The following is an 18,949-nucleotide window of genomic DNA, read 5'->3' as shown; positions in this document are numbered from 1 at the left end:
AATGGATATTTGGTCTTAAGGAAGGATCAAAAAACACCAAAAGTGTTGTCTAAAGCAATTACTTTTTTATTGTAAACTTTTTGTTTGCGTTTTATAAATATTTTCTATTAGCTTTTCATTACAGCTCTCTGCACCTTTTTAGCGTGTGTTTTTGTGTGTGCTTTTCTGACTTATTTTTAAATGAGAGTTATGTGCATGATTAAGTATAAAGGCTTTATTGCTAAACTTGCTTAAATAATCGTTTTATGCTTTTTTTAATGTTGAAATGGAATAATGCGATGATTAATTGGTTGTTACTAGTATGCAAATAGCATTTTTGAAAAGTTATTTATACTTTTTAGATCAGATAGAGAGAAGTTGGGGTATACTAAGAGCGTCTAAGTGTGCTAAAACGGAATCATCATTGCGTATCTCTCATCCCCGCCTATATTGAGCAATTTTAAAATACTTTTACGTTATGTTTCGATTGCTAGAAATTGTTTAGATACTACTACAAAGAGGTGTAGACTTCGTGGAGTGAAGAAGTGTTTATGCTTTTCCGAGGGTATTTACAAAGTTTTTGGGTGTCGAGCTGTAGAGGATTCGTTAACATTTTATTTACAACTATATTGTGTAGTCTTGGTTTTCTAAAATGCAGTACCATTTATGGGATGTGATATTAATCTCTTGAAAACGCGATTCAATAGATCATTCGGATTCTCGTTTTCGGTCACCCTCAGAGAACAAAGTGTTTGGGATGTGTGGTAAAATTCCGTTTTGCCAGGCTTTACTGTGCTATGTCTTCCGTTTCCGTTTGTACTTGCCAACTGCGCATACAAGATCTTCTTCCTCCACGTTTTGGCAGTGAACCTGAGCTTTCATCTTTGACTTGGTGATCGCACACTTAACTTACAAAAAATTTCATTTAATAAATTGCAGCTTTCGGCTACGTAGATACATGATATTCGGGGGTACATACTGGTAGGTGGTTAAATAAAGCACACACATGCAAATAAACGAGTTTTGCAAAACAACCGGAGTGTCATTGGGGAAGTAAATTCCCTTCAAGATTGAAACTAATCATATTTCTTTAACTACACAGGGGTTCCTTTACGATGGTCTTCCATTCAAATGTAGCCAAACATTTGCTTTTGGTTTTCGGCCATATCATGTTTGTGTTTTATTTAAAAAATATCATCACAAAATTGATGAAGTATTATGTTTTTTCGGTATTACACCATAAGCTTAGGGCTAATGATCTTCATCAGTTTAATCATTTTCAAGGGTAGCTTAAATTAGGTTTAACTTCAAATTAATAGGCGCCAAGATACATACTAACAACTAAAGTACATGGGAAAAGTCAACACAGTGTTCGAATCAAAAGAGTTAAAGACTTGCAAACTGAATTCTTTGTTCTTTGTGTTCCAAGCTAAACTTAATGATCTAGGTATTTATTGTTTATCTGCATATTATATGTGTAGGTTTGCTGGATGATTTTTTCGAGTGAGGGGCTGGCGATTTACAGGGTTTTTGCGCGATCCAACAGATCGCCAATGAACTTCGATATGTCTGATTGCGGGCGTTTGCAGACTGACAGTAATCTCTGTGAAAGCGGGATAAATGTAATTAGAATGGTGTAATATCATTGTGGAAAAAGAACTACTCACAATAAGATGAGATCTTCTTATGTCATCTGTGTCCATATCGAGTATCTCGTCAATGTCCACATCGATGGCCTCATTCTGTAGGTTAGCATTAAGGTAATCAGTCAAAATGTATATTTTTTATTAAAACATGTATCGATCATAGCAGACCGCACATATTTTTAACGCTCGTGTAGATCTGGTAATCTCCACAAGAGATCTCTTCAGATCATTATTCCCTGTTGAACTTAATTATATACCATGGAGATTTAATGTTTACTTACTGGGGGATCGAACAGCTTCTGGAGCTCATCGTAGAGCCACATCTCGACGGCCAGTCGCTTGCGGATGAGGCTCATCTGGTGTGACCCGTACTTGGCCGTGAGGAACTTCTCCCGCCGCTCCTTGACCTCCGCCCCCTTCTCGTTGAAGTTGACCCGGAGGTTCGTCCGGTTCGGCGACCGCTCACAGTCGTTCATCTGCTCCAGGCCGCACTGCATCTTCGGCGATCGATTTAGCGGTACAAGCTTCGTTGATTGAACTTTAATTTGCGGAACGCCTTTAATTAATTGGCGTGGTGGCTGCAATTGAGGAAAACAGTTGGCAATATAAGACTCAAGTGGCTTGTAATTAAATAAAAATTAATCGCATGTAACTTTGTACGGCAGTTGCCAAGGCTGAGCTTTCCAAATGTGCGTCACACCCATTTCTCTTGGGGCACAAAGCCCAGCTTCAAGACCCGTTTTTACTGGGCCCAGAGGCACTTCGAACTTCCCAACTCCGTCCGTGACTCACCCAACTTCTCTGAATCATACATTCCTTTATCTACCCATTTATTCGTTAGTGGACCTTTTCTATGTCCACAAATAACGACGACATGCAAGCCGAACACCGAACAGGAATAATTGCTCACGTGTCACTCAGCTTTGTCCTATCTGTATCTCTGCGCTACACCACATATATATATAAAGGTATATATATATAACAGCTAATTTAATTAATGTGTAACGTATTACTCTGATTTCTGACATTTCACTTTGGCCCATCCAGTAGCTGGAAATCTGATTTGAAATGGAGAGATATGGGGGCCCATAAGTAACTGAAACCACAGCAAAGGTCAACTCTTGGGGGGAACTTTGCTTGATAGATATCGTTGAAAGGGCACACCGAATTTAATTTAAAGTAAACGAAACCAGTTTGACTACAAACTCTTTTTTAAATATATCATAACAATTTCAAAACATTTTTAAAAAGGGTTGTATTATTAAAATACTAAAAAATATAAATAGGGTTACTAAAATTGTATTATAAATTATTTATGTATAATGTAACGGTTTTCAATAAATTTAACATGATTTTAAACCCATATCTCTCAACAATCTTCAAATCTATTTATTATTTAGTAATAGACAATCCTATATAAGCTCAATTTAAGCGGCATTTTGATATACCAATTTGACATTTCTTATGACGGGCAATATTGACTTTTCGTATTATTTATAAACACACTGAATCCAAGTGACATGTTTTCGGCATTTTCCCCACAGTGAAGAGGGGAAAACACAGCTTAGCCCACCCCGAGTGCCAATGGCAACAGGGGCCGTCGTGCCTGGCACCAGGAAAAGCCCGTTAACACCTGTCCACCCCACCACCAGCCGACGCAACTTGGTATCCTTGATCCAGAAACACAAACCATCCCCAAAAAACACTGGGCTGTGCCAACGGCGAAATCCGAACCTTGAAATTTCCAATTTCCCCCAAAAAAAAAGTTAACAAACTCGTTTCACTCTCATTCTATGGGCCTGCACTAAAACGAAATTGAATTGCAAATACTCACAGTCGAGTATTGAAATAGTTTTCGTTGTTTTCTGTTTTTTTTTTTAAGGTATTTCGAAATCGTGGGCCATGTGGCAAACGGAGCAGCAACAACTGCATTACATATACAAAGAGTTTTCCGCATTCGCCGCTAAAAATACATAAACAATGCCCGACCCCGCTTTTTTCACACAACTGAATTTTCCAGCCCGTGCGAAATCTGATACCAGATTTACTCAAGAGCCATGCGCAATTATGAAACCGACGTTTAACTTGTCACTTTTTTGCTTTCTCGGGGAGCGAAATCCCGAGATTTGTTCGGGTTTGTAATATGAACGGAGTAGATCTCTGCCCTCCGGGGCACAGAGTTCTATTTCATAGAGCTTTGGCCCGGAAATTACCCTAAACGAAGTTAATTGTGTGGATCCGTTTGGCCTACAACTGGAGTAGGAGGGAACACTCCTACGGGCTTGCTGATGGGCTGGCGACATGATACCATTTAGAAAGACTGCCGCCCGAGGAAAAACGTGTGAAGCAGAGGATGAAATTACCATCTTAGAATCTAAAAATACCCCCTGGGAATAACCACGATCTTTTATTTGAAAGGGCTTTTAAATGTTATAGCCGCTACTCGTAGAGAAAAGTACTTTCCTATTCCATAAACCATGTCAATTCTTTAAGTATTGAGATCATAAAACTACAAGCAACATTGTCTTGCTTATTTTATTTCATTTGTATTATAAAAATATTCATCAGGGGACTGTGAAGTTTCTGTTTTTACATCCATAACATAAAGTTGGAAAATATTAAATTCGTTACTTGAACACATTTTGACTTTATATCATTGAATCGTATTTTTGTATAGCATTTTTTGTCTATTATCTAAGTACAGGGTTAATTAAAACGAGAGACGTAAAAGAGTTGAAAACATTTCTCAACGTTTGCCTTTGTGTTTGTAATGCTGAGTCAACGGTAATTGTGGGATCTAATAAATTATGTTGGCTACCAAGAAACTTATCTAAGGAATTTTCCGAGATTTTCCCAAAGACAACATACAAAAACGAGAGCAAAAACTATTTGACCGTAGATTACGAAGGGCGATGATGTTGTAAAGGGGGCGCTTGGCAGCCAAAGGCATGTTTTACCTTTATTATTATGCCTTGCCACATCTAACGTGAAACTTTGCATAAATATTATGGTGAAATGCCTACGGCAATGCGGCAACAACATGCAACATGTTGCATGTGCAGCAGCAACAGCTGGCCCAGCGGCAGCAACAAAGTAACTGCGAATAAAATTGTATCGAGCACCCCTTCTGCCCACGCCCCTGCAGTGCAGTGTTGCAGAAACTTCCGGAATCGCTGCACAGAAAGAAAAAATTATAACAGGGTTTATCATCTCTACATCTCTATTGGATTTTAAAATATGTAAAACAAATTAAATGATTCAATTGGCATATGAACAAGCTATTATTCTGACACAAACCAATAAATTTATTTCAATATTTTCAAAAATAAAGCTTATGTTTGCTTATTTTTTTCCGTGTAGGAATCATATAACACATGGTGTATCAAAATTGCAGGCTACCAGCTCAACTTAATTCATTTCTACCCTTGAAAGGAAATTAGAGCTACTGGTCAGAAAGAACCATTAGATGAATAGGCTGCATGCGACTGCAATTTTCGGAATAGTTTCATGCATTTCAAATGAGTTCGATCCGGGTGAAAAGCTCTCTTCCATCACCACACTAATTATAAATGTAAATTGACATTTGACTTGCCGCTCCTCACTTGCACAGAACTGAAATGTCAACCATAAATATTTTATACATGTCTAAAGTCGAGGACATGTTGTGAAATCCTGCAGTCATATTCTATCAGTCAAATACGACTTCGATTCCCTACCTTGGACAGTAAAAATTAATTCGTTGAACTCAATTTCGAGACTGGAATTATATATCCATTAGAGCCGGCTAATCAGATTTCGTGTAACAAAAGTTCTATTAATAAACGTAAATTTGATGAGCCAAACGAAAAAACCAAAGCAAAGTCGGAGTCAGAACCAGAGCAAAACAAAGCCCCAATTTGTTCACCTTCATCAGCACCACGTCCAAATTGAATTTTAAATATCCGCCCCTACCCCTTGATTATTTCATGGAGCATTTATGGATAAATGCAAATCGAATGTGTCGCAATTTCCTCAGAAACATTTAAACAGTCTGCCGATTTGGGTCTCCTATTTGGGAAATATCGTTTTTGGACAGGCGCCAAACGGAGACTGCAGAAAGTTCATGTTAATTTCAAGGTAATTATAGATTAATTATACATTTATGCTGTGTTCATATCCACTTATATGGCTGCCGCTCTATAAAACACTTTGCCCCAGCACTTTAAAGTGCTCTAAAAAACAAAATGGCCATTTGAACGATGGCCAAAAAAATTAAACGTTTCGGCAATGTCTAATATAATATTTATCTCACTTTTCAGACTTTTATGTGAATTACGTGTAGATATAGAGATATTCTAAATCTGGGCTAATGATTTTGATTTCTTTTTGGTCCAAGCCTAATTTACATTTGTAGAAAACAGAGAGAATGAATATGAGAAGGGAGACCGAAATATCAAGTTCGTCAGGCTAAGCATGGCATTAACCTATATAAGAAGAAACTTTTGGGATCCATGAGATCGACTTTGAATGTTTCTGAAAAGTTCATTCAAGTCGAAGTTTCCACATGCACAGGGGAAAAAGTGAAATGTGACGCTTTTATGTTAAAAAGCCTACAAAATATAGCGCACAAAGGGGCAGCGTTTGTTTATGCAAATGCTTTATGATTCGCGGGCCGTGAAATCCCCAGAAAAAGTCCAAAGAAGAATTCAGAAAATTGGGACTCCGAAACAACTTATAACCCGTTTATGGAATCTTTGAAAAGAAAGAGACTTAGGCCCCAAACTCATTGATCGCAGGGCTTTAGTTCCTGCTATCAGATTTGCTGGGCCGCTATTAATTTATATTGTAAGTATACTGTTTATTAATCACGTTACACAACGGTGGGCTTATCAGCCAGACAAAGCCTCGAATGCGTCCACAATAAATTATTATATGAATTGCTGCCTCATTTAAATAATCAGAGGCGTTGCATAAACAATCTTGATAACCCGCAGCTGCCGATGATTCAGGCAAATGCACATTTGAGTGGAACAGACCATCTAATTAATACATTAACTTTCTGGTTATTTCTGACAATCTAGCACCTAGCTTCTGATTGATGGGCTCCCTCCCCCCAAGACACACGTCCATCTTTTTATAGTTCCACGGCGTTTCTCGGACATTGATCGCTCGTTAATTTGTCAAGAATAAATGGCTGGGGAAATCTAAAAGCCAAGCGCCTGTTTTTGACATAAAAGCCAAGAACTTAACTAACACACAAATTAATCAGCAGCATTTTTTGATACATTCAGGTAGAAGAAAGGAATAAAGTTGGCTCTGGTACTTCAAATAAATTAGTTGAAATATGAGGAATCATGTTGCGGCAGCTTTGAATAAACAAAGTTAAATGTTGACCTGCTTAATTACTGGAAACATATTTAATCAACTACATAGGTTGGTTAAACTTTAATTGAGCTCCAAATATTTTGGTCTACAAATCCAATGAACACAGTGCTCAAATAACAGCTCAAATAAAAATAAAGTTTGAAAAGTTTCCACAGTTAAATTAAAGGCATACACCGAAATTGTTGAGTCGCAAAAAAGTCTGGACAAGTTCAGAGCTCTCGGGTTCCCAGATTGAGCAATCATTTGGTTCGAGAGGTATGCGGTGACTCATTTTCGGGAGAAGGTAAACAGAAACATTTGTTGTTTCCCTTTTTTTTGTAATATTGAAAAGTTCATTTGGCTTATTGTTTATCCATTTTGGTCAGCCCCTTTTCAGCCAATTCGAAACGAGGTTACAGGCCGTACAAAGCGAAAAATGACCAAAAAGTAGCTTTGAGTGGCACCTTATGGATAAATAATTACAAGTGAAAACACCTACGATATTCGCGAGCAGTTGGGCAGTAGTCAAGTGGCCATTAGGTGGGCAGTGGCCAAGTAGCCAAGCCTAAGGTTGTTGACCCCAAAGGGGCGACTTGCGGCCTGGAGATGGCCGTTGGCCATCTCGTACTCATGTTGCGACTGCTTACTGGGCAGTTGCCAAAAGCGAGTTGTCATGGAAATATGATACACAGCATTATTTGGCCGGGCAAAAAGTTTTCCTGCATAAATTACCTTTGGCAAATGTTTGCGCACTTCGCCGCGACTTCTCGGTATTCTAAGCCCGGCTAAGCTGAACTCCTCTAGGGCGGTCTACTTGACATGGTTTTCGAGGCGGAAAAAATCAAATAAAATACAATGGGCTAAACTGTTTTTCCAAGCATCGTATTTGCTGGCTAATTTATTGTTTACGCAATGTTTTTGTCGTTCTTGGCTCACAGCGAAATTGCGTCACGGACTCTGAGAAAATGTTCGACTAGGTGTGAGAAATCTCGGTGAGTGATGGTCGCAAGTGGAATAAAAGTTTTGCCATTTATAAATAGATGTCATTTCTCATTGGGTCCAACGGATTGACCGACATTTCGCAAAGGAGACCAAAAATAAATATTGTGGAAATATTTGGGATCTCTAGAAGAGATGGTGCAATTCTAATATTTATAGAAAAAGACTCATTGTATTTCTACTTATATTTCTAAAAAAAAGGAAGATTTCTAAACAGTAAATAAGAAATTCCCCATTTTCAAATATTAAGATTTATACTAATTGTTATAAACAGAAGCAAAACAGAAAAGTAAATAGGTTCATTAATTGCTTCTTAGTACTAAGAACCCACAAAAACGCATCCATTATCCAGACAAAAGTTTAGATAAATTCTAGGAAAACCCAGTTGTTATCTTTATATTTCCTGTGGATGTTTATTGGGTAATCACGCGAATGTTTACTCATAGCTGCTTTTTTACAAGGGCTGTTTTTCATAGAAGAAACCCCCTTCGGCCCACGCTTTATTTCAAATTCCCTATAGAGGGAACTCCAGTTCGGTTATCACATACCAGCCAGAAATCTGGGAAATCGATAATGTAAGCACATCGCACGCATTTCAAAGTCACAAGAGGTATGGATGAGGTTTGGTGGGTGGTTGGATAGGTGGTTTTTCCACGGTGTTGGGGATGTGCATTCAAAGCGGGACCAAAAGAGCAATCAACAAATATGTGTTCCAGCACATTTACGTCTGACTGCTTGTCAATACTGAAATGTCTATAAATAAGCAAGGCACCTAAGTGATAAATCGAGCAGTAGAAACCGAGGGAGGGGTTGGGGAAAATCACGGAAATCACACGCAAAGTGCGCGCCCATACCCTCTTTCTCCACCCCCAACAGCCAGTCAAGTTCATTGTACATTTATACATTTATGATTGCCCTCGCGTTATACATGTAACGGTGGTAATGGATCCACGAATGGTATGCATGAAGTTCTCGGGCTCTGCCAAAGTCATAAAATCGTCAGCAAATGAGTCCACATAGTATTAGTCAGCTGCACTGTCAAAAACTATTTTCATTGTTTGGATCACAAATGAGAAGTACGATATATTGAAGCTCTATATATAACATTAAAGATAAAGGGGACCTCAAAACATTAAAGATAAAGGGGACCTCAAAATGCTTAGAATACCATTTTTGCATTTACTGCTTTATAAAGGTTAAACAATTGAAATAAAAAGTCTTTATATTTCCAAAACTTAACTGACTTAAAATTAATAATACACATTATAATTAATAACAGACAGATGTATCATATACCTTTTTTTCTTAAATGACGTTGTTTAACTATTGATTTTTTCTTTAAAACATTTTTTTGTTGCATTTCTTTAAATATTAATATTTTATTTGTCATTGTATATTTATAATTGTTTCATTACTCATTGTGTTTATGATTAAAAACAGTAATAATGGTTTGCGCATTCAGTGTACATCATAAAAGATGCAGCGAGCTGCGAGCATTGCCACAATGGACTCCCTCTATCAATATACCACGCACATAAAGCCGTGCATGTTTGTATATAGGGTCATATAGTTGTGTCTATAAGTGCAGTTTTATAGCTACAATCACATTACACATACGCCATGTCAGCCCGCCGATTGTCAGCTGTCCGCAGTGGGTTAGAGTTCAATGATTCCACGATTCCTTTATGTGTATCTCCATCTCGCAGTCTGTGTGCACTCAAGTAATTCTGTTTTGTTTTCTATAGTTTCATAGAGTCTGACTTGCTTTAATTGGAAACCATGTTACAAGTTATTTATGAATTCAAATGAATTCAATTCGTTTATTTAATGTGCTTCTGCGATTCAGAACAATAACTTCTAATTAAAAGCATTATTAATATAAAGTGAACATGCTAATATTTATTTATAGTTGCGCTTTAATTGGTTATATGAAACGGTTATTATTTAATGGCTTATAAGCCCATTCAAATTCCCATACTCATTTATCATCATTTCTGCATTAGCCATAAATCACCCAAATGGTCCGAGATGCAGTTCATTCAGTTAGACACTCCCAGTATGTGATTGGCATTCAAATGGCTTTGCCAAAAATGATCTATCGGTGGTATATCACTGTTTCTTCGCCTGCTACACATACGGGCCTTCCGTTACGTTTAATTTTTGAATGAGGTTTTAATACATTTCCGTTGCGAGATATAATTCGGTGTACCTGCAGATAACATTATGCCGAACACGTAGATGTCTGCCTCCGAATAAAAACAAAAAACAAAAGGTAACACGACGAAAATTGCTTATTAATCTTTTTGACGAAATCGCGAGAAAGAAACATTTGAGACGTTACGTTTGTTCTTTGAGATATAATTTTTCCGTTGAATTTGACTTTGCCATGTAGAAACGTTGTTTGTTATTCTTTGGGTTATTTTTAAACGTCGTCCCAGGATGTTCGCAAATGTTCAGTGGTTTAATGTTTAGTTTCGTCTATAAATTATGGTCTTTTGGCATTAAACTCAGCATTTGCCGGGTTCAAGTTCATCTGGTGATCTATCTATACCCGCGATGTGGAAACTTCTTGAGGAGACCTTGGCTGCAAGACAAAGCGCTAATCGCCAATCTGCCAGCTGAGCTCGTCGGTAAATAAACAAACAGTCGGGGCTTGTGCCTCAAAATTGATTTTTTGCCAGCCAGACAATGGCACCCACTAGATTCCCCCGCGAAAACGTGCGTAATGAGTTAAAGATACATTTGCCCATCGCTATCGCTAACTGTATCTCTATCCGTACCTTCGACCGTTCAGCTGCAGTTTTGACACGCTTTCGAGCACCCTGTAAACATATCGATTGAGGCGGAAAAGGCAAAAAATAGAAAAAGCAAAATATGTAAGCATGTCAGAATCAAGCGTCGTGTGTCCAATACTGAAAGTATCTTGTATCTGTATCGGGTGGCGTGTTGTTTTTACTGCACAGTGCACAGTGATTAGACACAGGCGGCCGCAAAATGTTATGACTGCAAATAAAACCAGGTTACAAAACGCAGCAGACACAACATAAAAGAAATTACGGCTGCCGACACACATCATGCTGCGATACACTATGTTTGTAGCACCAGCATCCAATAATAAAACTTCTGTGGGCTGGGGAAAAGCGAGTCTGCGATTGATAAAAAGTCAATTAAACTGAATTGCATTCTTGCACTCTGGAGTAGAGCTTGTCTGACCAAGAAAGTTTTCCCCTTCAACGAACAAAGGATTTTCATTCAGCAAAGTGTGGAAAGTACACAGAAAATCAAATATATAATAAATTGATCTCCAAAAGGGTTTCGTTTTAAATATTTGTATACAAATCATATATCATCATATCATATGTCATATCATATATGATAACTAAGAACATATATTTTTAATGGGGACAACAAAAATGAAAACGAAACTCAATAACAAGTACCAATTAAGAAGGTTGATCTGTAGAAGTTTCATGTAATTTAAGCTAAATCAATGATATTTTAATGTGTTTGAAAAACTTTGTTAAGGGATATAGAGGGTTAATATAAACCGGACTGACTTCCTATTCTCAAATATTCTCTGTGTAACAAGCCGTTGTTAAAGTTAATATTTGCCAGCTAATTTGGGCGCTCAGACTGCCAACTTCTGTGTTTGATTTGCGGGCCAACACGAGATCTCCGTCTGGTCGATCCGAATTCGAATGCTAATCGGAATTCAAGCGCGTCTGGCTGTGTTCTACCTCCCAAAACCCCCTGTAAGCCCCTGCAAAAGCCACTGCCACTTGGGAATTGGAAGCGTGAAGCGCAGTTGCGTTTTCGTTACGTTCCGCTGGGTGCGTGGCCAAAAGCGGCAACCGTCCAGCGACCACCAGCCACCCTTCGCTGCCAATAAAAAGTTTCATATATGAAGTTGTAAACTGGGAGAAATACTCGCGCAGATAAAAATAAAAACGTAAACGAGGCAGCAACCACTGCATAAAATTCCGCAGCTCAACACGCACACTGGCCGCTTTGGCTGCAGGTTTTTCTGCTGGCAAAGGCGGCTTCTGTGCCGCAATGTCTGCGGGTTCTGGTGGCAATGGTACTGGACATGGATGTGGAAATGGGGATGGGACCAGATCTGGAACCCGAAACTGGGAGTGGGACGTTGCCTGGGACTGGACAGGTGGCTGTGACGGGCACGCTTCTCCTGGACGCTGGCCAGCTGAAACAAATCGACCGATCGACTGGTCTACGCTCGGGGAAAAACACAAAAACCAGACAAGTCCAACGCCATTTTCCGGTTCTTGACTGCGATGAAAGTTCTGGGTGTTGAACAGCATTTTCATTCTGTGTTCAGCAATATTAGGTGATTACAGAAATGCATTGAAATGGTGGTTCTCGAAATTGGTGAGCATCAATCCATGGACTTAATCAACAACATATTTATAGTCTGTAAGAGGGAGTTATTTATCGAGGTTCTTAAAAAAAATGTATTTTCCTAATATTTGTATACTTATGTTACATAAGTGATGTGGAACTTATAAAGCCTTTGCTCACACTTGAAATAAGTTGAAAATTTATTCAGTTCCTATATGTTCCATGCTGTTTAAATTCAATATAAACTAAATTATTATATATAATTATATAATATTAACTCTGAGTTGTGACATAAATTCTATACTTTTAAACCCGAATTCCTATACAAGTTCTCACAAATTTGAAATAAGACATTGTAAGTGTAATTGTATAGAGGTCCCATTTAATTCCCCGTATCATAATTACAAATAATTTCAAAGAATTCAAATGAAATTTACTTTTGGCAGTTTTCCAGCGATGGATTCTTCTTGACTCGTCTGTATTTGGCTTAATTGCTGCGTCTGGTTCTCGACTTAAATTTCACTTGCCGAGATTGAGATTTATAAATTATTTTCTTTTTGCTGTGGCTGGTGCCGCTTTAGGATTTTCCACTTTTCTGCTGCTGCTGCTGCTGCGACTTTCTGCTCAATGAAATTTTCATTTGCACGAGAGCACAATGAGGGCGAAAAGCACACACACACGGCGACGTTCGAGCGGTTTGTTTAACTGTTTGTTTATAAAGCGGCAGCGGATTGCCCGGAGTTTGAATACTGAATATCTGGACAACAAAATTCTGGACCTATTCAGAGCTTAGCACGCGCAGCCGGTGAGCACCAATGAAAGACTGAATACTGAATCGGCAAACGGAAAAGTATCTGGCGGATACACACCAATGTCGCGCTTAACAGAGCCCTCCCTCTCGCTGTTAACTCTCGGGGGCTGTGACTGTTGATTTGTGGACTCCGTGGAGCTGCGGTCCATGGCTATATGGTGCGATTAATGACCACCGGCTCAGCACCCAGCATTTCGAGCTCCGCTGACTCGATCCAGGTAGCCGTGCTCACTCTTCTTCGCGAGATAAGGCCCAAGCTGCGATCTGTAGATTTATACTGCCTTGGCAATAGACTTTGGCTACACATGCCGACTGGCTTATCGTAAAGTTCTATTTTTAGGACCTGCTACCTTCTATTAGATGCGTATTATTCCGGCCAGAGCTCGAGAAGTCACACCTCCATAAAAATTTCCTTTAGTGTATTTCTAAATTTAATTTATATTACAATACCATCTTGTGACTATTACGCCATTACAGTAGGAGTGTGAAAAAAAATATATGAATAATATCAGTCATTGGGGAACAAAAATAATTGAAGTGAACCACCATCTTTATATCTTAGCAATTATTGTAATGCGTAAATGGAAGGGAAAGAATTATAAATTACTGATTCGTGTTTATTTCAATAGGAGGCTTTAATTTTGTTTGGTATTTCCTAATAAAATCTATTTGTATGGATAGAACGTATAAACTTTTTAAATTGATTTGACATTTGTTTATTTTCACCCGAGGAATGGAAGAAATAATATTACCTGATTTCCATTACCAAGCGGTATAATACGCTTATATCGTATATATAGGTTTTATATTCGATAGATAAGTCAGCGATACCAGTCCTGATAATCGAGGCTAACAACAAGGTGGAACAGTTATTAGATGAAGTGCACTACTTGTCTTTGGCAATTCATATAATTTATTCAATTTTCATTGTATTTTTATTATTAAATGAAAGTTAAAAAACATTGTGTTTCATAGTATTATCAATTAAAATTTAAAAAAACTTAACGTGTACTTAAAAAAGTATGGTGTTTTTAAAATTTAGGTTTTTACAGATAAGGTTCTTCCATGTTTGAGTAAGGTTTGTGATTTTTTCGTTACGCTGCTAAACACTGTTGGTTGAGCTTAGAATGGCTAAAACAAAAGCGCCGCTAGCTGCAGCCAACTGCCACTTTGTGGGGGAGAGAGTGAGTGGTAAGGAGAGAGAGGAAAGCAGCAGCAGGCCAAACTGGTCAAAATTTACAGTTGGAGCGGAATAAGCGGCAAGAGAGCGGATGCACAGCCATTGACCATAAACTTGAAAACAGAACAGAGGCAGACGCAGCGCATTAGAGGCTAACAGCCAGTTAACAGTGGCTGAGAGAGCCGGCAGAATGCTACACTCGGCTGCCAATTATGCTCGGCAATGGATAGTGGAGAATGGAGAATGGGACTTAACACAATGTGACAGACGTCACTCAAATGGCCAAGAAGCGAGCGAAAAGCGAGCACAAAGCGTTTAAGAAAATCAATAAATAAATATTTGAGGAGCAGAGCGGATGTTGAGCCAAGACGTCTCAAGCCTTAATTACCTTTCTTTGACTTTTTGACAACTCATCATCTCCTTGGCCACGAAAGTAATAAGATATTTATATGCAGCCATGGCCTCCTTCTCTCCTTTCTTATACACTTTAAATATTAAAGTAAACCGCCTATTGGGTTGCATAAGATATACACTTGAGTTGGAGGATGGCCAACACTGCGTATGCTTAATTTCGGAAGCCCTTAAATATTCAATTGGCAGAGGCGTCTTTTGACCTTTAGCACATTCAGCCATTCATTCATTCATTCACTTCGGTTCACATTCGTCCTGGCTGAGTCAGGCTTTGTTTTTTGGCCAACGAGTGTTGAGCCCAAGTTCAAGAGTTCATCTTGGGACAGCATCTTCTGCCCCTGGAATTTCATCTGCTCTTAGCCAAGTTTATGGCCCCTTGTTGCGCATTTATTGTGCGGTTAAGCCAGTCTTTGCCACCCCACCAAACACAACAACGAGTATTGGCACTAGAGGGTTCCTTGACGCCTCCGTCTTTGCACGAGAAATACGCTTTTATGCTCTCCATTAATTCCATTTGGCCACCCCGCCTTTTTTGCCTGTCCACCTCTCCAAAACAAAAGCTATAATTGGTTTAATAGTCGCGACGAAGTCTGGGCATTTGAAAGTTTTTTCTTTATTTTTCCTTTGCATATAATTAATGATTAGTTGGGTCAGTCCCTCAGTCCATGGGTTTTTAGGGGCTTGGTCTTACGCATCATTATCTGGCGTTCGTTACCATTTTTATACCCGTTACTCGTAGAGTAAAAGGGTATACTAGATTCGTCGGAAAGTATGTAACAGGCAGAAGGAAGCGTTTCCGACCCCATAAAGTATATATATTCTTGATCAGGATCACTAGCCGAGTCGATCTAGCCATGTCCGTCTGTCCGTCTGTCCGTCTGTCCGTCTGTCCGTCTGTCCGTCTGTCCGTCTGTCTGTCCGTCCGGATGAACGCTGAGATCTCGGAAACTATAAGAGCTAGGCTATTGAGATTAGGCCTGCAGATTCCTGAGCTTCTTACGCAGCGCAAGTTTGTTTCAGCAGAGTGCCACGCCCACTATAACGCCCACAAACCGCCCAAAACTGTGGCTCCTACAGTTTTCATGCTAGAATAAAAATTTTAACTGAAATGTCTTGTTCTCATCAATACCTATCGATTGACCCAAAAAAAAGTTTGCCACGCCCACTTGAACGCCCACAAACCGCCCACAAACTTCAAAAAATCGTAAATATGAACGCGGATATCTTGGAAAATATCAAAGATTGAGAAATGGGATTTCAGATTTAGATTCCTTAGGCTTAAGCGCAGCGCAATTTTGTCACGCGAATATGCCACGCCCACTAGAACGCCTACAAACCGCCCAAACCTGTGGCGCCCACAATTTTCACGCTAGATCAAAAATTTTAACTGAAATGTATTGGTCTTGTCAATACCCATCGATTAATCCAAAAAAAACTTTGCCACGCCCACTCTAACGCCCACAACGCTTAAATCTGTCTACCGCCGGTAGGTGGCGCATTTCAATCTCGCTTTGCTGCTTGCATATCTCCATTTTCCTTTGGTCCCTTTAGCTGAGTAACGGGTATCTGATAGTCGAGGTACTCGACTATAGCGTTCTTCCTTGTTTGTTTTGGGGATTGGGTCGAAGACTTGGCGAAAAGTGTGTGAGAAGTGTGACTAAACCGGGTCTTGATGATTAATGTTGAAATGGTTTAATTCTTAGGGCACATTTATACTTTTCATCAGCAATCGCAGGGCTTCGATTTTGAACTTCGTCTCAAGTTGGTTGTATTTATATAAATGATTTCATCCCTTGGGCTTTTCCCAAGAAGTTGAGGCTACCATTGTATTATCTTAATTTTGATTCTCTACCTTAACACTCATAATTCTCGTATTTCTTTCACGCATTTCGCTGTTATGTGGAACGGTTAGTCCAAGGTCTTTTTAAAGTTCTATTATGTTAACGAGCCGACCATTTTATTTTTCATTCGGTTACTGTCACAAGCCCAATAAAATTATCTATGACTGTTTTAATTAAAGTTACCATAGCCAACAAAGGCATATTTATACTCAGAACAGAGGCTTAGGTTGGTCTCCGACTGGGGATCTTTAGACATAGAAACCCCTTTGATATAGCCCCTGACTTAGCCACAACTGCTATATATCTTGTTGGTAAGTTTGCTCTTCTGCTTTAGTCGGAACAAGCTAAAAGATTCATTCATTCGGAGTGTTGGTTGTTTGGCTTTGTGTCTAAATGCGAGAATTAAATGGGGAAAGAAGTAGCAGCTTTCTGGCGAAAAATCAAAACACGTTTTTCAGCGGCAAGGCCACACAATACAAAGCAGCAGACGAACTCCAGGTACACCTGGCCCATCTGGCCCACCTGGCAACCAATGAAGATCCCGACCCCGGCACGTCCTGTCAGTCACATCGCCCTCGCTACCCATTCCCCATTCCACTCCCTATTCCCCCAATCCAGACTCCCGCATCTAGTCATCCCGAGCTCCCTTCTTTGTGGTTCGTCTGGCGAAATTTCCATTTCGTTAAATGTGGAGAATTTACGGGCTTTCTGGCTGCACGTGCTCATGTCCTTTCTGTCCGAAATGCTTTACGAGTCCTTGCAGTCATTTGGATTTTAGGGGCTGCCCTCCCCCGGGGGGTGACTTTCCTGGGGGGAATTTCTAAATTTTTCCTTCGGTCCCCGACTTCAATGTTATTGAACTTTGGCGTCTCGACGTCTGTGACATGAGCGAATAAGTTTCTCGGATAACGCAAATAAATTTTAAGCTGCCCAGACTTTTGGCCTGAAGAACTGCAAAAATAAATACAAATGCAAGGATATACAACTCGACTGGGGCATTGTGCACTTGTGTCAATAACCCTTATTAGGGGAAAAGCACAAACTCCCACAAGTCATGCAAGCTCATGCAATTTTCTTGGAAATTCGTCGAAAGGACGACATTCTGTAAATACTTTGTGGCAGACAGAAACTTTGGCTGGAAAACGTACAGGTACATTGATAATGGCTTGAAAAACTCTCTTTCTGCTTTGCAATTAGAGGGAAAACACCCAACAATTTCTGCTGGGTGCTAAAAATAAATGCAAATCACTTTTTAGTTGGATGTAATCACCAGCCAAACACCCTGGCAACTACCCATACTACCCACTTGCCACGCCCTCCGCCCTCCGCCCTGTTCCGCCCCCTTTCTCCAGCATTAAAAGCATTAACATTGCAAGTGGCAGCCCAGCAGAAACTGAATTGAAGTTGCAATTTAAACGATGCTGCTGCGATTCCCTCTTAGTTTCGCCACTCTTAAGGGTGATTATGGCCTAGCATACAAAATAATTTGTATTTAATTTTCATGTGTATGTGTTTTTCATTGTCAGAAATTGATCAGAATTGTTTTTCAAATAATTTTAAAATTGGTTTTTAATGTTGCCATAAAGATAAAAGATTTCACCAATACACTACCATTTTATACGAAGTACATTTTAATACCAAATTAGGTTAGCTTACTAAAAATACGTAGTTTTGTAAGCCTTACTATCATATTTAACAAGTTAATACATTTATAAAACATTTTAAAACCAACATTAATTTTTGTTTGTTATATTAAGATTATATTTCTGGTATTTACTATTCAAGCCTGTTAACCGAATTATTTAAACTGGTATTATTAGTGCGAAAAAGAATATATATAGCTTGATTCTGATTCCGAAGCTTTTGTTAAATTAAATGAACTATGAAATATACAAGCAAATTAAATGGTATTTGGTTCGGGAACAATAAAATATTTTCAGATTATTTTTATTGACGTGTTTTATATTGGATTGGGATCAAAAATATTTTAAGATTAAAATAAAATGTTTTATAACGAATATAAAGTTAATTAGAATCTGAGCTGTGTTTTTATTGACGAGTTTTATATTCCTCCCCGGCAGTTAAGTACATTAGATACAGGATAGGTATACCCAAGTGCTGACGATGCATTCGAATCCCTGCCACTCCTCCAAGTGTACACACATTTGTACGTTGGAGGGCTGCCCACTTGGGTGTCGTGACTCCGTGAAATATGCAATGCTTTTTTGTTATGTTGCTACCAAACTTTCGCATTTTGCCCACTTTATGGCTCCAAATGCTGTTTCCCCTTTACTTTACGACACCCATTCCCCCTGCTGAGACCCCACCCACCCCGCCACTGTGTTGTCTTGCAACTGGCCTAAAGGGGTTGCATACTCGCTGC

At 39.1% G+C, this 18,949-nt stretch overlaps 1 protein-coding gene across 1 annotated transcript; it reads right to left on the bottom strand.

Moving 5' to 3' along the window:
- Positions 1–1,123: 1,123 nt before the first annotated feature.
- Positions 1,124–13,133, bottom strand: LOC119547399 (protein phosphatase 1 regulatory subunit 14B). The gene is made up of 4 exons (XM_037854248.1): positions 12,761–13,133; positions 1,907–2,203; positions 1,647–1,721; positions 1,124–1,582 (listed from the first exon to the last, which is right to left on the bottom strand). The coding sequence occupies exons 2-4, from the start codon at positions 2,120–2,122 to the stop codon at positions 1,499–1,501; spliced, it is 375 nt and encodes a 124-aa protein (XP_037710176.1). The 5' UTR covers positions 2,123–2,203; positions 12,761–13,133; the 3' UTR covers positions 1,124–1,498.
- Between the last annotated feature and the right edge of the window lie 5,816 nt (positions 13,134–18,949).

The sequence above is a fragment of the Drosophila subpulchrella genome, chromosome 2L (assembly GCF_014743375.2).
Source record: "Drosophila subpulchrella strain 33 F10 #4 breed RU33 chromosome 2L, RU_Dsub_v1.1 Primary Assembly, whole genome shotgun sequence".
In the NCBI taxonomy this organism is placed as follows: domain Eukaryota; kingdom Metazoa; phylum Arthropoda; class Insecta; order Diptera; family Drosophilidae; genus Drosophila; species Drosophila subpulchrella.
The sequence above is the reverse complement of the archived record's forward strand: the minus strand, read 5'-3'. Positions and strand labels throughout refer to the sequence as shown.

What these genes read in the sequence shown, in the direction of transcription:
- LOC119547399 (XM_037854248.1), bottom strand. Translation starts at nt 2,122, where the DNA reads ATGCAGTGCGGCCTGGAGCAGATGAACGACTGTGAGCGGTCGCCGAAC. An exon ending in AGAAGCTGTTCGATCCCCCA is followed by an intron (nt 1,722 to 1,906) that starts GTAAGTAAACAT and finishes GCTAACCTACAG; the next exon opens with AATGAGGCCATCGATGTGGA. An exon ending in TAAGAAGATCTCATCTTATT is followed by an intron (nt 1,583 to 1,646) that starts GTGAGTAGTTCT and finishes CCGCTTTCACAG; the next exon opens with AGATTACTGTCAGTCTGCAA.